Raw genomic sequence first — 19467 nt, 5'->3', positions numbered from 1 at the left:
TGGAAAAGTGAACAAACACAAAATGGAATGGATCAGAGATCCAAGCTAATACATTTCATTCCACTCCATGAAGGGTAAAGTTATTGGATCAATTTAAGTATAACACCATAACAGCAATTCTACTAACTTAAACAATCATTTTCCGGACTAATGAGACAATGCTACACTAATAGTCTTCTTTGATGAGATAAGACTTTCATACTTTGGACAACGAACTTGTGTCATTTGGGACGAGAGGATCTTTAGGTGATATGAATCATACAAATGAAGGCCTTATTTGCATAATCAATGAGAAACCTACATGTGCCAGTTGAAAAGGTTAGCGTCATTTGGTGAAGGTATGAGATCGCGGAACTCTGTTCATGCTGCTGTACATTTGCATTCTATTCTGACAATTGTCAGCTAAGATTGGTTGATGGAGCTAGCATTCCTCCTGCTCCTCCTGCTCGTATTCCTCTTCACCATCTTGATCCCCGGAGTCGATCCCGACCTCCTCGTAATCCTTCTCCAGCGCAGCCAAGTCCTCACGTGCCTCCGAGAACTCTCCCTCCTCCATCCCCTCACCGACGTACCAGTGCACGAAGGCGCGCTTGGCGTACATCAGGTCAAACTTGTGATCCAGACGGGCCCAGGCCTCGGCGATGGCGGTGGTGTTGCTCAACATGCACACGGCACGCTGCACCTTAGCCAGGTCTCCACCAGGCACCACGGTGGGAGGCTGGTAGTTGATGCCGACCTTGAAGCCGGTGGGGCACCAGTCCACGAATTGGATGCTACGCTTGGTCTTGATAGCGGCGATGGAGGCGTTGACGTCCTTGGGTACTACGTCACCGCGGTACAGCAGGCAGCAGGCCATGTACTTGCCATGACGGGGATCGCACTTCACCATCTGGTTGCCCGGCTCGAAGCAGGCGTTGGTGATCTCTGTCACAGACAGCTGCTCGTGGTACGCCCTCTCAGCGGAGATGACGGGAGCGTAGGTGGCCAGCGGGAAGTGGATGCGCGGGTAGGGCACAAGGTTGGTCTGGAACTCCGTGAGGTCCACGTTCAGTGCGCCGTCAAACCGCAAGGAGGCGGTGATAGAGGAGACGATCTGACCGATCAGACGGTTCAGGTTGGTGTAGGTCGGGCGCTCGATACCCAAATTTTTTGTGCAGATTTCGTAGATAGCCTCGTTGTCGACCATGAAGGCACAGTCGGTGTGCTCCAAGGACGTATGCGTGGTGAGGATGGCGTTGTAGGGCTCCACCACAGCGGTGGCTATTTGAGGAGCGGGGTAGATGGCGAACTCCAGCTTGGACTTCTTGCCATAGTCGACAGACAAACGCTCCATCAGGAGAGAGGTGAAGCCGGACCCGGTGCCGCCACCGAAGGAGTGAAAGACGACGAAGCCTTGGAGACCAGTGCACTGGTCTGCCAGCTTCCGGATCCGGTCTAGGGTGAGGTCGATGACCTCCTTGCCGATGGTGTAGTGTCCGCGGGCGTAGTTGTTGGCGGCGTCTTCCTTCCCACTGATGAGCTGCTCAGGGTGGAACAGCTGGCGGTACGTACCGGTACGGACCTCATCTGGTGAACAAGTTGAAAGAAATAGCATCAGATTCATTCTTGTACAGGTATGTCAATTACAGTATGTTTCAGAGATTAGAACGTGTCCTAGTGGCTGGGGAAAACACAAGTATTCCATATGTTCGTTTCAGAGCTGTAGTTATCTTGGATAATTTTAGAGAATATTTTCTGACAGCATAGCATGTTTAATCATTTATAACGGCGGGCAAAATTACGCGGAGAGTAACACATCAATGACCACTCAATCGGGAAAAATACCGCAGCAAGTACTTGATATCTTACAAATAGTGGGTAAAGATAATATTCACATGATGAAATATTCGTATGAGCTTTTGCAATTTTTGTGTATTACTTTGCCATATACTAGTACGTCCTTGAATTCCTTTGAATTGCACGAACAAAGGCACACAGAGAGTAATTTTGTAAATTGGCCAATTTGACTCCGCCATCTCATCAAATATTAAAGATCATGCAAGGTTGTAAAGTTAACACACTGGGTGTATTTCTATGGATTAAGATGTGCTGGTTGTGATGAAATTCACCCACCGACTACGGTGGGCTCCAGATCGACGAAGACAGTCCGAGGGACGTGCTTGCCGGCTCCAGTCTCGCTGAAGAACGTGTTGAAGGAGTCTTCGCAACCGCCAAGGGTCTTGTCGCTCGGCATCTGGCCATCAGGCTGGATCCCGTGCTCCAGGCAGTACAGCTCCCAGCAGGCGTTACCCATCTGACAACCGGCCTGGCCGACATGGACAGAGATCACTTCACGCTGGAAGTGAAGAGGGTACAAATGTCAGTCAAAAATGTCCAAGGAATATTCCTCGTGTTTACTTGTGTGTCTTTCGTCCAGCATTCGGTCTTTACATCATTATCGACGGTGCAAACTGTTCTAACTCAAATTCCCCATGCCTTGAATGAATAGAGCAATGCGGCATACAAAAATAAAGAGTCAAGGAGGCATTGCCTATATGTCGAAATAAGACGACATTGAAGTATACATACCATGATGGATTCTTGTTTGTTGAACAAAAACCTATCGTAGGAAAACAACTTGTTGAATCGGCGGAAAGCTTGTCACTTTCGACTTGTGATGAGTCGTCGCAGTCAACAGTGTGCTCAAATTGACAACCCGCGATCTTTTATATCTTCTGCCACCCTGTCTCCAGGGGGGTGTCAAAACTGACGTCTGCTGTTGGTCAGGCAGGATCAGGTGACCAGGGGGTAATGATATGTAATCATATTCATACATCTCTGATTGGTCAGTTTGAACGGTAACCGGGTAAACGCATCCCGTGATAGTATTGAACACACACAGTGCTCCGTGATGCGGCAAGATATTATTGTTGCTCCGATCGTCAGGCAATTTCTGTTTCCATAGTGGTTTTATTTTGTTTTGTTTTGTTTTGTTGTGGCCGTAAAGGTCGCTTAGGAACAACACGTGCACATTGCTACCAAATGACATTCACCATACTTTTATAATGCTAATGGTTGTGGTAATGTAGAATGTCAATCGTACTCGTATTGGAATGCGATAGTGCTTATCAATAAGGAATGTCTTTTTTTGGAAAAGAATATTTCGAAAGAAAACGCGTCTTTATTCTATTAGCTTGTTTCTTGTTTCCTTCTTGGTTGTACAAGGACAATAACGTAGGAACGATACATCATAGTTAGAAAGACAGTTGTGGCGACGCAACAGTCGTATGTGTAAATAACTAGATGTTGAAGATGGTATTTAAAGGAGTCCTAAAGTAGGGAAGGGAGTGCTATTTTCCGACTGTACATTGTGTTAAATCGTGTACATTGAGTTAAATCCTACATCAAGTCGTGCTTTAAGTTTCTACCTCGCACTGTTGTCACTAGGGTGGGATATTACCTTAGGTACGGACGGGAAGGTGGTAATGAAATGTGACAGGTCGATGGAGCGCAATAAATACATGCACCATGACGATCACCTGTTGTGTTGCTGTAAACATACGTTGTCATGTGTTTTGTCCTCGACTTAAGACCGGAAGAGCGTCAACGGGTACAGGCGTGAGCGCCAAATGCGTTTCTACTGGTAATATTAAACGCGTGAAAGCTATAAAACATGTGTATACGTTGTGAGTGTTCGTACATATGTGTGTCTGTCCCTGGTGCTGAAATACTTTCTATTCCGCGGGACGCTCAAAGCTTGCAGTTCATGTCACTCACAGACTAAGATCATTCCTGGTTGTGACAGCAGAACAATACAAACCAATCTATTTTGTTTTGTTTGGTATATTCTGACCATTAAAGACTAGTATCTCATTTCCACGTGCGTATAGTCCATACACTTTCCTGTTACATCGCAATGATCTATAAAGAAAATTACAGACATTGTGGCATTTTTTCCAACATTCTTGCACATTGCTTTCAGTCCTGCTTTTCGTTTTCTTCCTGTGTACCGTGGACTGTAATATTGTTCTACAATTGAATTTTTGCGACTGCTAAGAAGTCCACAGGACTATTTACGCCTTTTTCGTAGATCAGGTACAGGTGTCTGTCGTCTGTAGGATCGTCCGTCAGGACTGAATATCCGGCCTTCTCGTTCCAAATGGGCAGAACTCCTTCCCAGGTTGTTCCGTTGTCGTAGCTCCACTTCAGCGCCATTTTCTGTCCTGTTTATGTGATACAATGTTGGATGTTGATAAGTATGGAGTTTGGACGGAAATGATTGTCATTTCGTTTCATTGTGGAAGTGACAAGGTAAAGTGTATGATAAATCCTCTCAAATGGCGGCAAGTATTAGAATTAGCCATGACATAAAGTATATAGTATCACTTTGCATCATAAGCCAATGAATAGACTGGTTGGGTGTTCACCTGCCAATGACTAATGATAGATGACGTCACGCGCCATGCATTGATACGAATACTACATGACTGGCTATGAATCTATGTACATGACTTACATATTCAACAAGGAGACTTTGATGTGTTGTCTCAGAGTACTCAATAATTGACGAAAAAAATACGGTTCATTGAAGTAAGCAGCTGTGAAACCCGACTCACGTCCTTTAGAACTGTTGGGCCCGCTGAAGAACAGCACCCCCTCGTGGTACAGCAGACCGGCTTGTGTGGGGGGCTCGATCAGGGTCCGGTCGAAGTACAAGGTGTGGAGAGGCAAGGTCTGTCCGCCGTCATAGCTCCGTATGAAGGCCTTACACGGGCAGGAACACCTCGCTCTGTTCCTGATCATGACGAGTAGCGAGCCGTCGGGCAGTTCAACGGGCTGCGGAAATAACAGGTTTGAAAGCTGTCAAAAACGTCAACGTCCCAAATTAACATTGCAGCACATCACACGGATTACCACATATAGGCAGGTATTTCTAATGCATCCGCCCCTGAGGCGTCCCAGAAATCTTTCTATAACCACCAGTGTTGGAAACTCTCACGATACAAAAGACAAGAGATGCAAGGGTGTGAGAACAAGCATATTCAACAGTCAGTATATAAAGCCGAGCAATGATATAAAACGAGCTATTGACCTGACATTCTCCTGGCAAGAAGTTTTTGTTCTCATCTTCCCCGCAAGGCATGTTGGGGACGAAGCCTCCTTCCCGCCATGTTCTCGCTCCATCGTCGCTTAGCAACAGGGTGATGCCTCTGGGTTCGTCCTGAGCCCGTCCGTGTGCACAGACCACGAACCGTCCTTTGTGTGGCTCACGGCGTTTCTAAAGAAGAAAGAATTTACATTGATATACTAGTATGATCATACGTCTGGGACCGCAATGTTAGCAGCGACACCTAGCTCCATTGCGAAGTAGAAACCTAGGGGAATGTGACAGGCGGTCACCAAAATGTCGGTTGATGTTGTGAATATCTTCGTTATGAATGAAAAAAACCTTGTTATCCTTTGATTTTCCAACCTGATAAAATCATTCACGGAGAAAAAAATGTGTTCAACACGGGGTACAACCTGCGCCATGTATTGGGCAGGTGACGCACGCGGGGACGCATTTTTTTCCCTGGGAAATGTTTATCTATCAACAAAATATCATAAAAATTCATTTGCATCTTGTAAGTTATTGAGCCTACCAACAAACAAATCACTTAGCAAATGTAAGTTTATTTCACTTCACGGCCTTAGAAATGAAAACTCACGCGGACTGCGTATCCAGGGCCGGGGTCGAAGCTCCTCGAACCGTTAGAACGAGGACTTACGTTCCTGGGTTGACCCCAGGTAACCCCGTCATCCGTGCTGTTGATCAGTAGCAGCGCAGGAATGTCACACGTCACCAGACAGTGGACAAACATCACAAATAACGTGTTCGAATCGGAGTCCGCGAACACCGTGCCGACGAAGAGGACACCCTTCTCGTAACCGTCGTCCACCACGAAAGAAGTAGGAAGCCAGGTTTTCCCTACATTTTAACATGTAGAAAATAAAGCTCTTGATGAGAATTCAGTTATGGGGGAAAGGTGGCTTGGAAAGTCTTTTATCCTGTTATATTTTGTACATTACCCCTCCCTTTCTTTCACTGCAATGTATCCTCTTCTAACGCTTCAACTCTTGAAATGAGTTCGGATGAAACAAAAAATGATTAAACCTTTGTCTTCTGATCTTCTAATCGCCAGGAACTTCCTGCCATCGTCCTTTGAGTTATTCTTCCGTGCGCCACACAGAGCCAGGAGGGTGCCATTCGGCGTGGCGAAGATAGAGGGCGTTCTGTACGTGTGGACTTCTCCCTCATGACCGCTGTACCAAATTATGGTGTCGTTCACAACAGTCGGAGTCACCTGAGGAGATAACATACAACTTCTTGGATCGTCTGCGCTCCTGAGGTGTTGCCAAAATCGTTACCATTCTTACAAAACATCACGGTTACGTGATGAGTCAACTCTTTATGTTGACTGACCATGTTGACCGACCATGATGACTGACCATGGCACGAAATCTGGACTGTGAGTTTTGGACTATGAACTGTTGATGGTACTTGATAATTACGAATAAGGATGTTTAGGGGGGATCGAAACACAACCAGTCACATAAGCCAGCTGGGCTCTCGAAACATCACATGCCATAACAGTCAGCAAATTGACAGTGGGCATTAAGAACAAGAAGAACCCTGTGGGTTGATCGCTTAATACTGGTGGGACGGACCATATGATCAGGGCCCAAACAACTCCTACATACATGTATGTTTACAATACGTGACCACCTTACCTTATCCCGTGGAAAAGGTTGAGCGTCAGAATGTATACAGATCGCAGATAGAAGCAAAACATTGTACATGGAAACAAGTGTTGCCAATAATTTGAAGTCGGTCATTTCAGAAATCTTAACAACCTGTCCAAACGGTACTGTTTTGAAACACGTCACGCTTGATTTGGTAATACCCTGTTCAACTGGTGTGAACCCAACTTAAGTTCGTAGGTGAAAGGGCAACTGCAAAACGAAGTCCAATGATTGAATTGTGATATGATAATGTGCCTCCTCTTAAGAAAACAATAACACACCACCCTGCCATGAACTGTTCCCCTAAGGATCTATGTTTATCTAATAAAGTAGAACAATTGTTTACGTTTGTATCATACACGCAAATCCGTACACACCACTTTGTATTGTCCCTTTGTTCCAGTATATCCTCTCTGTTCTCGTGGTATCTTCCGGGTCACAATGAAGTCATATGATTTGTCTATCATCGGTTATTTTGGCAAGATGGCGTCAACCCTGAGACCAGAGCTGTTACGGTGGCGTGTCGTGTTCTTGTTTTGTACAGTACTGAGCGTGACACCTGATTGTACGTCAACAGGAAAGGTGAGAGTGCACGAATCCATTGTTTACACCTGTCTATTGTTATCAGTGATATGTTGGCGCCGTTTATGGCACATGACGTTGTTTTGCAAATGACAGTGCCAGGTCCTCCTATATCTGTCTATATCACAGTCCAGATAGAGAAACTAAGAATGGTATGCAATGGTATTTTCGCATTTGTACTTGTATGATTAGTGCTCAAATGATAAACTGTGTCCAGTGAGGTTTGTGATTCAATCCATGCACCCCCCTCCCAACAATTAAATCGATATATTTACGCGGCCATAAATAATCACAAGCACCCAAGAACGATGCAAATTGCCCTTCCATAGAACCCGACGGTCTGACATTTTCAAGAACTACTTGTAACTGGCGTTGCATATTTGCATGCTTTCACTGTTAGATCGGAGAGACCTTAACCTGACAAGTGCCATCAGCTGGCTAATACAGAATGGTTTAGAATGCATTAATGACTGACCAATGACTCTCCAATATCAGCTACGATGCCTCGAGAGTCAGTGTAATGCAATAAAAACCAGCTATAGTATACATGTACTTGTACAAAATTGCATCAAGTATTTTAAGTCTTCTGTGCCGTGTAGGTAAACCCGAAGATAGTGTCGGACGAGAACATCTGGACGAGCGGTGTGGAGGGGGAGATAGCCGGGTACAGGACACCCTTCATCACCTACACACCGAACGGCACCATCCTAGCCTTTGCCGGGGCCAGAAAGTACAGCAAGGGGGACGCCGGGAAGAAAATCATATCTCTGAGGAGATCGACTGATAAAGGTAAGAATTTTTATTCACTCACTCACTCACTCACTCACTCACTCACTCACTCACTCACTCACGCACTCACTCACTCACTCTAGTCATTCCTTCATTTGCTTATTCATTCATTCCTTCATTTATTAAATCGTACTCTCTGTTATCTCTGTTGTCCTTTTCTTTTTCTTCTATCGTCTAAATAAAGAGCAAACGATAAAAACAACATCTATAGTCACTAGACCTGTTTATTAAAGTTACTTCAATTTTGTCCTATCTAAAACCATGATAAAGCCATGTTTAAAACCACAAAATAAACGTGTTTTTTTTACCTATTAAATATCAAGTAGAGAACTTGTTTTTTTCTTTGTCTGAACAGTTTTCTTAATTTGCTTTTGTTGATTTTGACCAGGAGTGACCTGGACTCCCACTGCGTTTTTAGTCGACGACGGGTACGACAAGGGAGTACTGGGTGCTGGCACGGCATTCGTTGACGACGATTCGAACACGACGTTCGTCATGTTCATCCACTGTCAGTTCCACTGCGCTGTTCCCTCCGTCCTGCTGATGAACAGCACGAACGATGGGGTCACCTGGGGTCAACCTCGCAACATCACCCCACAGCTACAGCCTGGGGTCGTCTCACATCCAAGTCCGGGGTACGGAATACGAGTAAGTTGTAACTTTAGAGAACTGTGGCGGAAAAGGCTAGCTACGTAGAAGCCTTTTATATAGATATGCATGTTGTTTGCCTCGAGGATACGCCAGATAAACAGTAAAGGCATCATAAAAACGCATAAAAGTATATTCAGGACTTTAAATACGCGTGGTAGCTATAGCTTCAAAGTAGCAAAACGCGTTATCCATTCACCTTTTCAAGTCGCAAACACAGGGGTACCGGTTTAAAATCATTCAGCAAGGCCTAGCCATGAAGGCTTAGGTGGGTGTTTGCATGAACAAAAGCTATTTCTTCTGTCCTATTTCATGTATGGGGCGTGGATCAACGTTTTGAATACAATCTTTAATCGCAGAAACGTTACGAGCCCCACAAGGGGCGTCTGATCGTGTGCGCCCACGGCCGGGCTCCTGAGTGGGGTCTGAGTCTGCTGCTGAGTGATGACGGCGCCGTGACGTGGCGGACGGGCGCGTTCGTCTCCAACCGGCCCTGCAACGATACATGCGGGGAGAGTCACACAACGTTTCAAGCAGGAGAGTGCCAGGTAACGGCGTCAGAATGAAATAAACTGTAAGGACTGGGTTGTTTAAAGTCTCTCTAATGATATGTGATGTCGAAGCATTTCGAACCACCGTTTTACGTGCAAATTCCTTGTAATGCGTCCTTCACGCGTCTCAGCATGTCTGTGAATAACCTTACGTATACTATAGACGTACACCTGTGCTTATCGTAAGGTTCGGTTATCCTTTGCTCTCCATATAGACCTTTCTCACGCGGCGGACATGATAGAATGAAAACGAGGCCCTTGTGGCAAACATTAGACCGATCCTAACTGTCAATCACAATTAGCTGTTTAGCCAATGATTACCTGATAATTAGAGAATCAACCAATGAGGAAGTGGCTGCAAGACCGACAAATATTTGCATTTCTATGTTTTTATTTTGCATTTCTACGTTTTGACGGAGGAGGGCGGGGACTATGGGATCGGTCAACGAAGCTCTAAGTTTCTGCATCGTTTTTGTGCATTACATTAGTTATAATATTGATACTTGGATATTATATTTTAAAACTTAATGTGATTTAGGAGGAAAACTAAATCTCTTCATTATTTTTGCTTCTTTGCCACATTGGCCTCGTCTTCATTCTATCATGTCCGCCGCGTGAGAAAGGTGTATATCTGCCGTGGGTCATAGGATAGTTGTGTCAAACTTCATATGTTTAAACTCCCCCTCCTACCCTCCAGTCCGCTGAACTCCTAGGTGGTTCTCTCTAGTGATGAAAATGGCATGTGTTTGAAAAGCCTAGTATCCAGACATATTACAGCTGCCGAGTATTGTCGTCTTCTCTCGCAAGTGGCTAAATTTGAGACCCTCCCTTTTGTCCCCCAGCCCGTTGAGCTCCCGGACGGCTCCGTCCTGGTGATGACGCGGAACCAGCTCCGGTGCAAATGTCACTGTAAAGCCTTCCTCACCAGCCACGACGGCGGAGAGACGCTGCCGATTAGCAGCCTCCGATTCGACCAGACCCTGATAGAACCGCCAACTGACGCAGCGCTGTTGTACAGTGACGGTGTTCTTTATTTCACCGGGCCCAACAGTTCGTCAAAACGTGGGTCAAATTTTTAGCATCATATCAGTGATTGGCATAGATCCCCTTGGTATAGATTATGAAAGGCAAGCAAAGGAGGGAGCCTGAGAAGCTAAGCCCGTCACCAAAAGAAGAAAAAAAAAACTTTCCTCCAACTTCGATGTAGAATGTATTCATCATTATCGTTTTTTTGGGTCTGCATCTTTAGTCGTAAAAAGTATTTGAAATCAATCTAAAGGGATGTAGGTTCACAAAGATTGGACAAAAAGAACTTAGTAACACCAACAAAATGTGTTTGTTATTGGCTCCACAGGACAGAAGATGACGTTGAAATGGAGCTATGACAACGGCACGAGTTGGGCGGGCGAGCTGCCCATCTGGCCCAAGGCGGCGGGGTATTCCGCGGTAACCATGCTGCAGAAGGACCCGGGGGATAAAAACTTCCTTTATCTTCTGTATGAAAAGGGATTCACCAAGAAAGGGACTTCCACTGCTGCTATAGCCTTCACGAAAATACAAATACATGTAACGTTATAGTATAATGTTTCTAAAAAGGCCGATATTTGTTAGCGAGAAAATACAGCATATTTAACTCCCTCCCTCACGTAATGATTTATGCTACTTGAATTTGAATGTGCCGTTCATTGCGCGTGTGTTCATGCTACCTCAGGTAACCCGAATGGAACACGTGTTCGTTGGCCAAGGGCAGATAAAGTTAAAGTATCAAGATTAGACTTAAGCAGGGGCAGTAGAGCAGGAGGCTTTAGATGAAAACGTCACTTCAAAATCACAAAAGGAGTAAATAGATAAATGAATAACAAGTGGAGATAGTTCACCTTCAAAATTGTGTCACACTAATAACATTCGAAGCATCTTGTTTCATACTAAAAGCAAATGCATTTCACTCCATTAATTCATATTGCTAATGTATAAATGTTGTTCTTCATATTACCATGTGCTGTTATACATTCTATATCACTGGAGCACTGTCATACTATCTTTGATTAATTCCACCCATGTTTGATATCTCATTTCACAAGAAAAGTGATAAAATGATGATCACCTCTTTGCTGTTATAACCCATTCATATATAATCTCGCAGTCAACACAGAGCCTGTGAAGTTTCTACCTCAGAAATTGACAACAAATCAGCAGTTCGATGGCTTACATTAGAGTGTGTTGGACTCTTACAGTCGTTGCCTATTGACCTTCCCTGCATAGCGGACTGCCCTTGGCATACTATTCACTGTATTTGGCCAATTTCTACTATTTCCCCAGCGATGTGCGGAGCCTGGTAGAGGCTAGTCTTCGAACAGGGCGAAAATAGGAAAACTTTTACAGAAACTTTGGGGGTGTTGTTCTTACTAATAAAATCGTTAGAGGTCGCTGCTGCACGGTCCGTGCCTGCCTACGATTTCTATTACTTCCGTTAGAGGGCGTCATTAGACCTTCAGCTTCATCGATCCTGTTCAAAGGTCGAGATGGGAGGTGCACTTCTGGGACTGTTTGCAGGGACCACTACCGTATTCCTGAAACGTTCGCTTGTACAAGCGTCCAGGGGCGTTTCCAGCATGGTAAGGATGTGGAATTTTCAGGATAAGTAATCGTAAAGGCGTGTAGTGTCCGTAAAAATGTTCTCTGTTGACTAATTTTATTACAGGGATCACCAGCAAGCGCTGTGTAACGGTGAGGCAGGTCAGACAGCGATCCAAATTTGGTTGCAGAGATACCCCCCTCCCCCTTTTCAACAAAGGGGTGGGGTGTAACGTCTGTTTATTCTGAACACAGCAGAAATCTTATTCGTGTGAACTGGTTTTCTCATTCTGTATCTTCTTATATGAATGAATATATTCGATATTCCTATATTTGTGAGCATTCCTCTCTGTAACGTTACAGGTAACGGTCTATGATTTTGCATGTGAGATCAGCCCAGTGTTGACTGCGGCGACTGTTGGAGGACTTCTCTCGCTTGCAGTCTGGATCATGATGGGGCATACGGGGGTATTACCATGTAATTCCTCAGATCTTCACTGACAAAAATTGTTTATGTGCTACCATAGCTGCTCATTCCAATCAAAACAGTCTGTAGATTGCAGACTAAGAATAAGATGAATCAATAGATAAATCACTCAGACTGTCAGTGTGTGTATTCTTTATCCCCTAACGTTATACAAATACATTGTGTAATGTTGCAATTAGCCCTCGGGCAAGACTTGCAAATAAAACTTGATTATTACTCAGCAATATTTAACATTAGCTATTCAATATACAATCACTGATACGTTTATCTAGTGAACATTAGGGTAGCATTGGCACAGCAAATTATTGCTTTTCTGGCGAATTTAGACATGATTTTAAGTCAAGTCACTGTCTAAAATGTGTTCCATGGGTATAGGCCTGGGGCCAGACCTGCTGGCCGGGGCTTCCCCAACAACTGAACAGCCCCTTCACAATCCAGCCTGCTGGCAATGTCCAGTTTATCCCCCAACAAGACACATACGCATGGGATTTTTTTCAGCAAGGGGAGCTGGATGTTGGAGCGAGAGAAAAAAGTAATGGCTGGCCCCCATGGCACAATTGGGTAGGACTCTGGGTAGGGCTGAAATGAGCCTGAAAGGAATGTCAGGTACTAGTCTGTGTGAGGATCAGCCATGACATGTGACCCATAGCAGACCATGTGGGATCCAAATACACCTGTTTCATCATACCAGCACTGGTGGATGAAACATCCATTTTTTTTTTTTCAAAAGAACAAGATTTGTTTTGTTTTGTGTGCAAGAACTGTAACATTAAGGGTAATATTACTTCCACCAACGTTAGCTTTTAAAATGCCTGAAGTTAGATGTGCAAAGGTTGTTCAATGTAACATCACCAGCAGCTGTGGTGTGCCTGTGAAACGGCATGATGTGATGTAATTGTTAGATTAAACAGTCAGTTGGCAATTGAAGGGGGCAAAATAAAGTAGTTTCTCTGTGAAATAGAATGCGAGGTTTGCAGACGTTCTGTTGGACCAAGGACATTACATGTATATTATAGGAATATCCAGCATAATGTACCAATCTAGTAAGCTTCAGGACGTATACTAGATATAGCCTCTATTGTAGACCCCATGGCCGGTGGACATTTTTTTCAAATGATACTGATAGCAGATTTTGACAAGCAATCAGAAATGAATAGCTATCAGAAAACTTTGCATAGTTGGAAAAAAATGTCCTTCTGCATCATTTATACTGTGTTTAAACCATGTTTTTGTCAATATGCTAGTATACTATTGCATCATTTGTAACACAATTTTACCAAAAAATAAATGGACAAAGTAAATGTTACACTGTACAGTAAGCTTTTGTATGAATATATTTGATAGGGAGAAAATGTCATGTTCATGGTTGTTATTACATGTAGTTCGCAGTTGAAACATGGGGGTAGGCAGACAGAAGACAGAACAAGCATTTTGCGGTGGTTTTAGATTAGTGGTGAAAATGTTACAGTAAAAACTGCAAACATCAAACATTAATTCCAACATTTATAGTACATACTGGTTGGTTATCACACCTCTTATGTCAATCTGATATAGACCAATCATAGCTGTCAATTGAAATTACCTGGTGCAGTTCAACCAGTTAGACTACATGTCTGCATGTTGGTCACATTCTTGCTTTTCCATGCTTTTGTTTTGAAATATCTGCATTTTACTGACGTTGGTGGGGCCATGGGAGGAGGGGCTTCTCAGGAGGTGGGTGACCATGACCTCTTTCATCTCCAAGCAGATACTAGGAGGGGAGGTTTTTTTCCCCACTAGCTAGCTTATCTCTGTGGTTCTGACACCAGGCCCTCCTAGCGATCTGTCAGTCATCAGCCATTGCTATATGTTTCTCTCCAGTGAACTGTTTACCTGTGCAGTTAACAGTCATCTGTACAGTTTCTACCTTTATAATCATATGTCCCAACTGAGGCTGGGACTGCCATGCAAGGATTGGACTGACGAGTCACACAAGACCCTGCCCACACACGTGACTACCATCATCTCTCGACATGGGAGAATGCCTACTGTACAGTTTATTTTGATGCACCAGGTGTTGGTTTATAGTAAGAAAGATGCTCCCTATGTGTTAACACAGGCTACAGGAGGTGAGGAGTGGAAGAACGCCACGTCCATCTATGACTTCACTGCAAAGGACATTGACGGGAATGAAGTCTCGCTTGAGAAATACAGGTAACACATTACATTTCTCACCTTCAGTCCTTTCCATATTCTTGTGTAGTGTAATCTCCAAGTAGATGTTTTGACAATGATTTCTGACAGCCATTTGCACCAGTAGACTTACCCTATTCTTTGTAGTGCCTGTCAACACATCAACAGTCAGTTACAGTTTTCTACCCCAACATTTGCTTGGAGACTGAAATATTTGTACAGGTTTAGCGTAGCACATGCAGAAAGCCTACTGTTCAGTAAAATACAACATAGAAGTTTTGCACATTTGAATTTCATAGCCTTGCATAGAGCTACATGTATGAATCCTAATATAGCCTGTACGCATTTCCTATTCTAGACCTTGAAAATACTGTTGTTCTGTTCTCTTAATCTTGTGACCAAAAATGTTGTTGTGAATTCATGTTGAGGACTAGTTCTGTCATAGTCTCGCTGGAAAAAATATTGCACAACACAAGTGACAAGAAAGTGCAGTAATTTGAAGTTCCCTGATATTTTTTCTCTCTTTTCTCAGAGACCATGTCTGTCTCATCGTCAACGTGGCGTGCAAATGAGGCGGGACGAACGTGAATTACACGCAGCTCCAGGAGCTCCACGACAAGTACGCGGAGTCCAAGGGCTTGTGTATACTAGCGTTCCCGTGTAATCAGTTTGGGGGGCAGGTGAGTCCTGTCTTAGTTATATTTTTATTGTATAATGTGGAAACTGCATAGCACACCAGTTCTGTATTTGGTGTGGGTAGGTACAAAACTGAAGGGTGACTACAATTGCTGCCATGGTTTTATGAAAATTTACACTATTTGACTGCCAGTAAACTTTATCTGTCAGGGAACAATTGTTGCGGCTTAGAATTGTCCCTGATGTCTAACCCTGTAACCAATACAAATTTAGTGCCAAAGGGCTACCTCAAACTTCATGATTTTATGTAAATCATCTTCATCAATCCTGTTTCAGTTATCAAAATTGTAATGACCTATGTTTCCAAACATCAACATCACCTTGTCAAAGGCCCATTTAGACTTTAGATGATGCCACCATTACATCTTTTGAAGAGCTTTCTATGACAGAAATACTGTTATATTATATGCTTTGTTCAATTTTAGCTGATTGATAAATGCACATTAAAAAATCCTTGTTATGTGCCCCTTACAGGAGCCTTGGCCTGAACCTGAGATTAAGAAGTGGGTCACAGACAAGTTTGCGGTCAAGTTCGACATGTTCAGTAAGGTCAACGTCAACGGTAAGGACGCACACCCGCTCTGGAAATACCTGAAGAGCAAGCAAGGAGGAACCCTCATCGAGTGAGTCACAGCTTCTCTTGATTATCTTTTCTTTTGATAGACATTTTTTTCTGTATTCTGCCCTACAGAGACCCTGACACTATGTTGTGAGAGATAAAAACTATTATTATTATGTCCTTACATGAAGAAGAGAGTTGCTTACTATTTTTAATACTGTTCATCTTATCTTTTCCCTGCAGTGCCATCAAGTGGAACTTTAGCAAGGTAAGAAAAGACAGTGACTTATCATAGCTCTAAATACCACCTGCATATGCAGGTTAGTGCATGTGGAATTGGAGTAGTGCAGGTATTTCTGATGTCTACCTCCAGCTAAACTACCCTCAGGTCTGTGGTATGATTAGTTGCAATGAGTCATGTGTGGAAAGAAGCCGCCAAAAATTACCTTGAAATCTTCACATAAACATCCTGTTACAAAGCAGATTACAATCTGAAATGATACTACCAATAAGTAATTATTGATGGACTAAATGGGAAAGAAAATAAGTGGTGCAGGTAAAACTTGTTCTGGTGAAATGAAAATAATAGGTTCTGGAGCAGTAGAACTATAGTTTCCAACGTAAAAATTAGACATACCGGTACCCCAAATGATCGGTATTTTCCTGACTATGGACCTTGATTTATTGTTGTTGTTGTTGTTTACATTTGCAGTTCTTGATTAACAAGGAGGGCCTACCTGTGAAGCGCTATGGGCCGAATGTTAAACCTCTGGTAAGATGAGTATAACACCTTTATATATTATGATATTGTAGTCTCACTTAAAATATTGTTTGCATAAGTTTGCAAACATTCTTTACTGTCTTCAGTAAGGTTATGGCAAAAGGATGGTTTCTTCAAAGTGTTATGTCTTATATATACAGTACATGTAATTGTAATGTCTGTATAGTACATTTGTTTAGATTCTATTACTAAGAAGTAAGGACAATATAGTCAGCACTATCATATGGTTTGTTGTTCATATTGAACATTGTACATTTCCCTGACATTTGAGAATAGGTATAACCATTATTCATATTATATTTCATGCCTTTATGAGCCTGGCGTCTTGTCCAGCTTGTGTCTGCTCTAATTGTTACTCCGAGCTGAAGGAGACTTGGTCTCATTGCTAATCTCAAATATTTTTCTTCTTTTACAGGAGATTGAGAAGGATTTCGAGCCCTACTGGTAGATGTCATATCCAGATGAACCGTTCCCAAGGCAACAGAGGCGTTGCGCAGTGTGCGGTGGTCAGTTTGATGAAGGCAATGCTTACAAACCCACCCGTGGGGGAGTGTTGCTGGATGGAATATACTGAGAACCACATTCTGCACAATGTGTTTAGTTGCCTGGCAACATGTTCATGTGAATGTGACCTCCCTCATCAAGTAACATTAGTTTGTTAAACAAAAATGTCATTATTTATAGTGAAAAGTTGGAGTAACAAGCCATGATGTTTTAGATTATACGTAAATTACATTTCATTACCAAAGATGCAGGTTTGAAAGGATAAGTTATGATTTCAAACAATTAAGTGTTATTGTAGGTTGTGTTATGTGTCTTGAATATGATTCTTAGACTACTTACAAAAGGACCATTGTTGAGTTAATCAGTTGTTATAGTCTTGACGAGTTTATTTGGAATTAAGACGAGCTAGATTGTCAATGCTGATACAACCATCTGAGATATTTGTCCATTCAACCAAGTTCATCCCAACAGAGAAGAATGTTTGTTTTTAGTTTTGGTTTTTATTCTTTTACCTAGGTCCAAAATATTGTTTCTATATTTGCATCTCCTGTAACGAAAGGAAGTGTATAACTGAGGGTTGCTTCATTGATGTTGAGCTTGCCAAAGAACTACAGGCTGGATGATTTTGCATTTTTTCACCTTTGAAAAATACAGATGGCTATGTTTATAATCACACCACATCAATCATTATAGGCATGGAAAACTGTAATTTGACAAGAATAATCTGCGATGTGTGATTTTTGCTAATGCTTTTAATTGTTATTTTTTGCTATTGTTATGATTTTTCTCAATAAACATGTGTCCCTAGAAGATACAATTTCCAATATGATTTTAAGAGAATGGGAAATGTCTGAAATGCAGTATTATTCATTCAACAAACATATGAACAAAGGTATCCAGAGATGATAAAGTTAGTGTAACACCACAGTCAATTTTCCAAGTACTCCTAGTGAACTCTCGTCCATACATCGTGCAGTTAACAAGTATAATTAGCAATAAGAAAAGTTGCTCCATTGTAACAGTCATCCTCATGTTTTTTATTTTGTAATTGGTGCCGTAAGATCAAAGTATTACTACTCTACTGTTGTTGACCATGTGGCAAACTCAGATCAGATGTAGTGATTCTTACTCTGAACCACCATCAGCTTTCTTCCATCTAACCTTCACTATGATACACGCATTACTTTTTACCATCACAAGAGTTAACCTACATGAAAGTATGGTATGTTAACTTCCATGTAATGTTACATATAGCCTTAAGGCCATTCTTCTACAGTAAAAAGATAAAACATGTTGCACCTTGAAGATGCAAGTTCAAGAATATTGAATGATAAAAGACAAAATTATGGGTATCTGACTAATAAACGCTGTTGGAATCATCTCATCCTTTTCTCTACCTTTCATAAGGTATCTTAAAGTTACCCCCTTTTCTTCTGATACTTAATATTAGAGCTCACACATCCATTTAGGCTGGGTACCATGGTTCGTAGTAACCGCTGGCTCAAATCTTTTCACTTGCTAACCACAGATTAACCATGGTTTAATAGCAAGCGAAAAGATTGAGCCAGCAGTTACTAGGGAGGATGGTGCCCAGGCTAACATTTATTCACACTGTCTGTCAAATTCCTTAGATAGGTGTTCTTAACCGCTGAACTGTGGTTTGAATCCTAGAGATGTGTAAGTAGAGCACAAGGCCAAAGTTAAATGCTGCTATGCTGTATGAAGTGTCTTCAGTGTTAAATGTTTCAATGATCAATAAAGATTGCCAGCCGGTGCTTTTGCTGTCTTTTTATTTATAATTTAATCAATTGTTGACATTACATTACATTGTCATTTTGTTCCACTGAACAACGTGGAGTTTTTAACAATGACTTGTGATATGATGTCAACAGATTTTGCAACATGGATATTTCAAGGATTATTTGCCACCAGTATATAGTTTCTCTACTAAATGCTGTGGTGTGTCCTTTGGTTCATGAGATTGCATTGTATACATGAATAGTATATCTAAGACTTATTTGGAAAATACATATAAATCAGGAAATACTGATAGCATTCTTTAATATAGTCAACAGGATCATCATATATGTGTGTTTTCTTTTGGTCGCATTTTTCTTTTGATGACCCTGATTTGAGTAATCTCCAAGCAGATGTGTGGCTTCATTCTGTATCAGTGTGGTTCTTTTCCATGTTTTATACAATGGTCGTGCAAGGAGTAGCTCCTTTTTGTTGCCTTTTATACACTTTTTTTATTACGCCTCGCACAAATAATTCGACGTACAAAACTTGACGGCCAAAAAACTACGTACAGAATCCGTCCGAAACACACATCTGCTTGGAGATCAGATTGAGATGTTTATCC

General features: G+C 42.4%; 4 protein-coding genes across 6 annotated transcripts; 2 read left to right on the top strand and 2 right to left on the bottom strand.

Moving 5' to 3' along the window:
- Positions 1-20: 20 nt before the first annotated feature.
- Positions 21-2961, bottom strand: LOC136441762 (tubulin alpha chain-like). The gene is made up of 3 exons (XM_066438229.1): positions 2569-2961; positions 2113-2335; positions 21-1566 (listed from the first exon to the last, which is right to left on the bottom strand). Exons 1-3 carry the CDS (start codon positions 2569-2571, stop codon positions 422-424), a joined length of 1371 nt encoding a protein of 456 aa, XP_066294326.1. The 5' UTR covers positions 2572-2961; the 3' UTR covers positions 21-421.
- Positions 2962-3847: 886 nt separating this feature from the next.
- Positions 3848-7020, bottom strand: LOC136441770 (sialidase-1-like). The gene is made up of 6 exons (XM_066438241.1): positions 6751-7020; positions 6134-6323; positions 5688-5947; positions 5072-5257; positions 4596-4815; positions 3848-4202 (listed from the first exon to the last, which is right to left on the bottom strand). Exons 1-6 carry the CDS (start codon positions 6853-6855, stop codon positions 4009-4011), a joined length of 1155 nt encoding a protein of 384 aa, XP_066294338.1. The 5' UTR covers positions 6856-7020; the 3' UTR covers positions 3848-4008.
- Positions 6323-11439, top strand: LOC136441766 (sialidase-1-like). Its single transcript, XM_066438234.1, has 7 exons — positions 6323-6488; positions 7166-7344; positions 7944-8133; positions 8522-8781; positions 9141-9329; positions 10175-10394; positions 10687-11439. Exons 1-7 carry the CDS (start codon positions 6470-6472, stop codon positions 10908-10910), a joined length of 1281 nt encoding a protein of 426 aa, XP_066294331.1. The 5' UTR covers positions 6323-6469; the 3' UTR covers positions 10911-11439.
- Positions 11440-11785: 346 nt separating this feature from the next.
- Positions 11786-18879, top strand: LOC136441774 (glutathione peroxidase-like). Of its 3 annotated transcripts, XM_066438245.1 has the most exons (8): positions 11841-11947; positions 12270-12374; positions 14492-14586; positions 15098-15245; positions 15736-15884; positions 16064-16088; positions 16533-16592; positions 17017-18879. In XM_066438245.1, exons 1-8 carry the CDS (start codon positions 11855-11857, stop codon positions 17047-17049), a joined length of 708 nt encoding a protein of 235 aa, XP_066294342.1. In that variant the 5' UTR covers positions 11841-11854; the 3' UTR covers positions 17050-18879. The 3 variants fall into 3 exon arrangements, with proteins under 3 accessions (XP_066294344.1, XP_066294342.1, XP_066294343.1); XM_066438247.1 differs by lacking the exon at positions 12270-12374 and having other exon boundaries at positions 11786-11947; XM_066438246.1 differs by lacking the exons at positions 11841-11947; positions 12270-12374 and adding an exon at positions 14068-14106.
- Positions 18880-19467: the final 588 nt, after the last annotated feature.

The sequence above is a fragment of the Branchiostoma lanceolatum genome, chromosome 9, assembly GCF_035083965.1.
Source record: "Branchiostoma lanceolatum isolate klBraLanc5 chromosome 9, klBraLanc5.hap2, whole genome shotgun sequence".
Taxonomy (NCBI): domain Eukaryota; kingdom Metazoa; phylum Chordata; class Leptocardii; order Amphioxiformes; family Branchiostomatidae; genus Branchiostoma; species Branchiostoma lanceolatum.
The sequence above is the reverse complement of the archived record's forward strand: the minus strand, read 5'-3'. Positions and strand labels throughout refer to the sequence as shown.

Excerpts from the sequence above, each read along its gene's own strand:
- LOC136441766 (XM_066438234.1), top strand. Across the intron at positions 7,345-7,943 it reads ATTGTACGTCAACAGGAAAG|GTAAACCCGAAGATAGTGTC; the intron begins GTGAGAGTGCAC and ends TGTGCCGTGTAG. Across the intron at positions 9,330-10,174 it reads TTCAAGCAGGAGAGTGCCAG|CCCGTTGAGCTCCCGGACGG; the intron begins GTAACGGCGTCA and ends TTTGTCCCCCAG.
- LOC136441762 (XM_066438229.1), bottom strand. Across the intron at positions 1,567-2,112 it reads TCTGGAGCCCACCGTAGTCG|ATGAGGTCCGTACCGGTACG; the intron begins GTGGGTGAATTT and ends CTTGTTCACCAG.
- LOC136441770 (XM_066438241.1), bottom strand. The coding sequence starts at position 6,855 with ATGACCGACTTCAAATTATTGGCAACACTTGTTTCCATGTACAATGTT. Across the intron at positions 5,948-6,133 it reads TAGAAGATCAGAAGACAAAG|GGAAAACCTGGCTTCCTACT; the intron begins GTTTAATCATTT and ends GTTAAAATGTAG. Across the intron at positions 4,816-5,071 it reads TCTTGCCAGGAGAATGTCAG|CCCGTTGAACTGCCCGACGG; the intron begins GTCAATAGCTCG and ends TTATTTCCGCAG.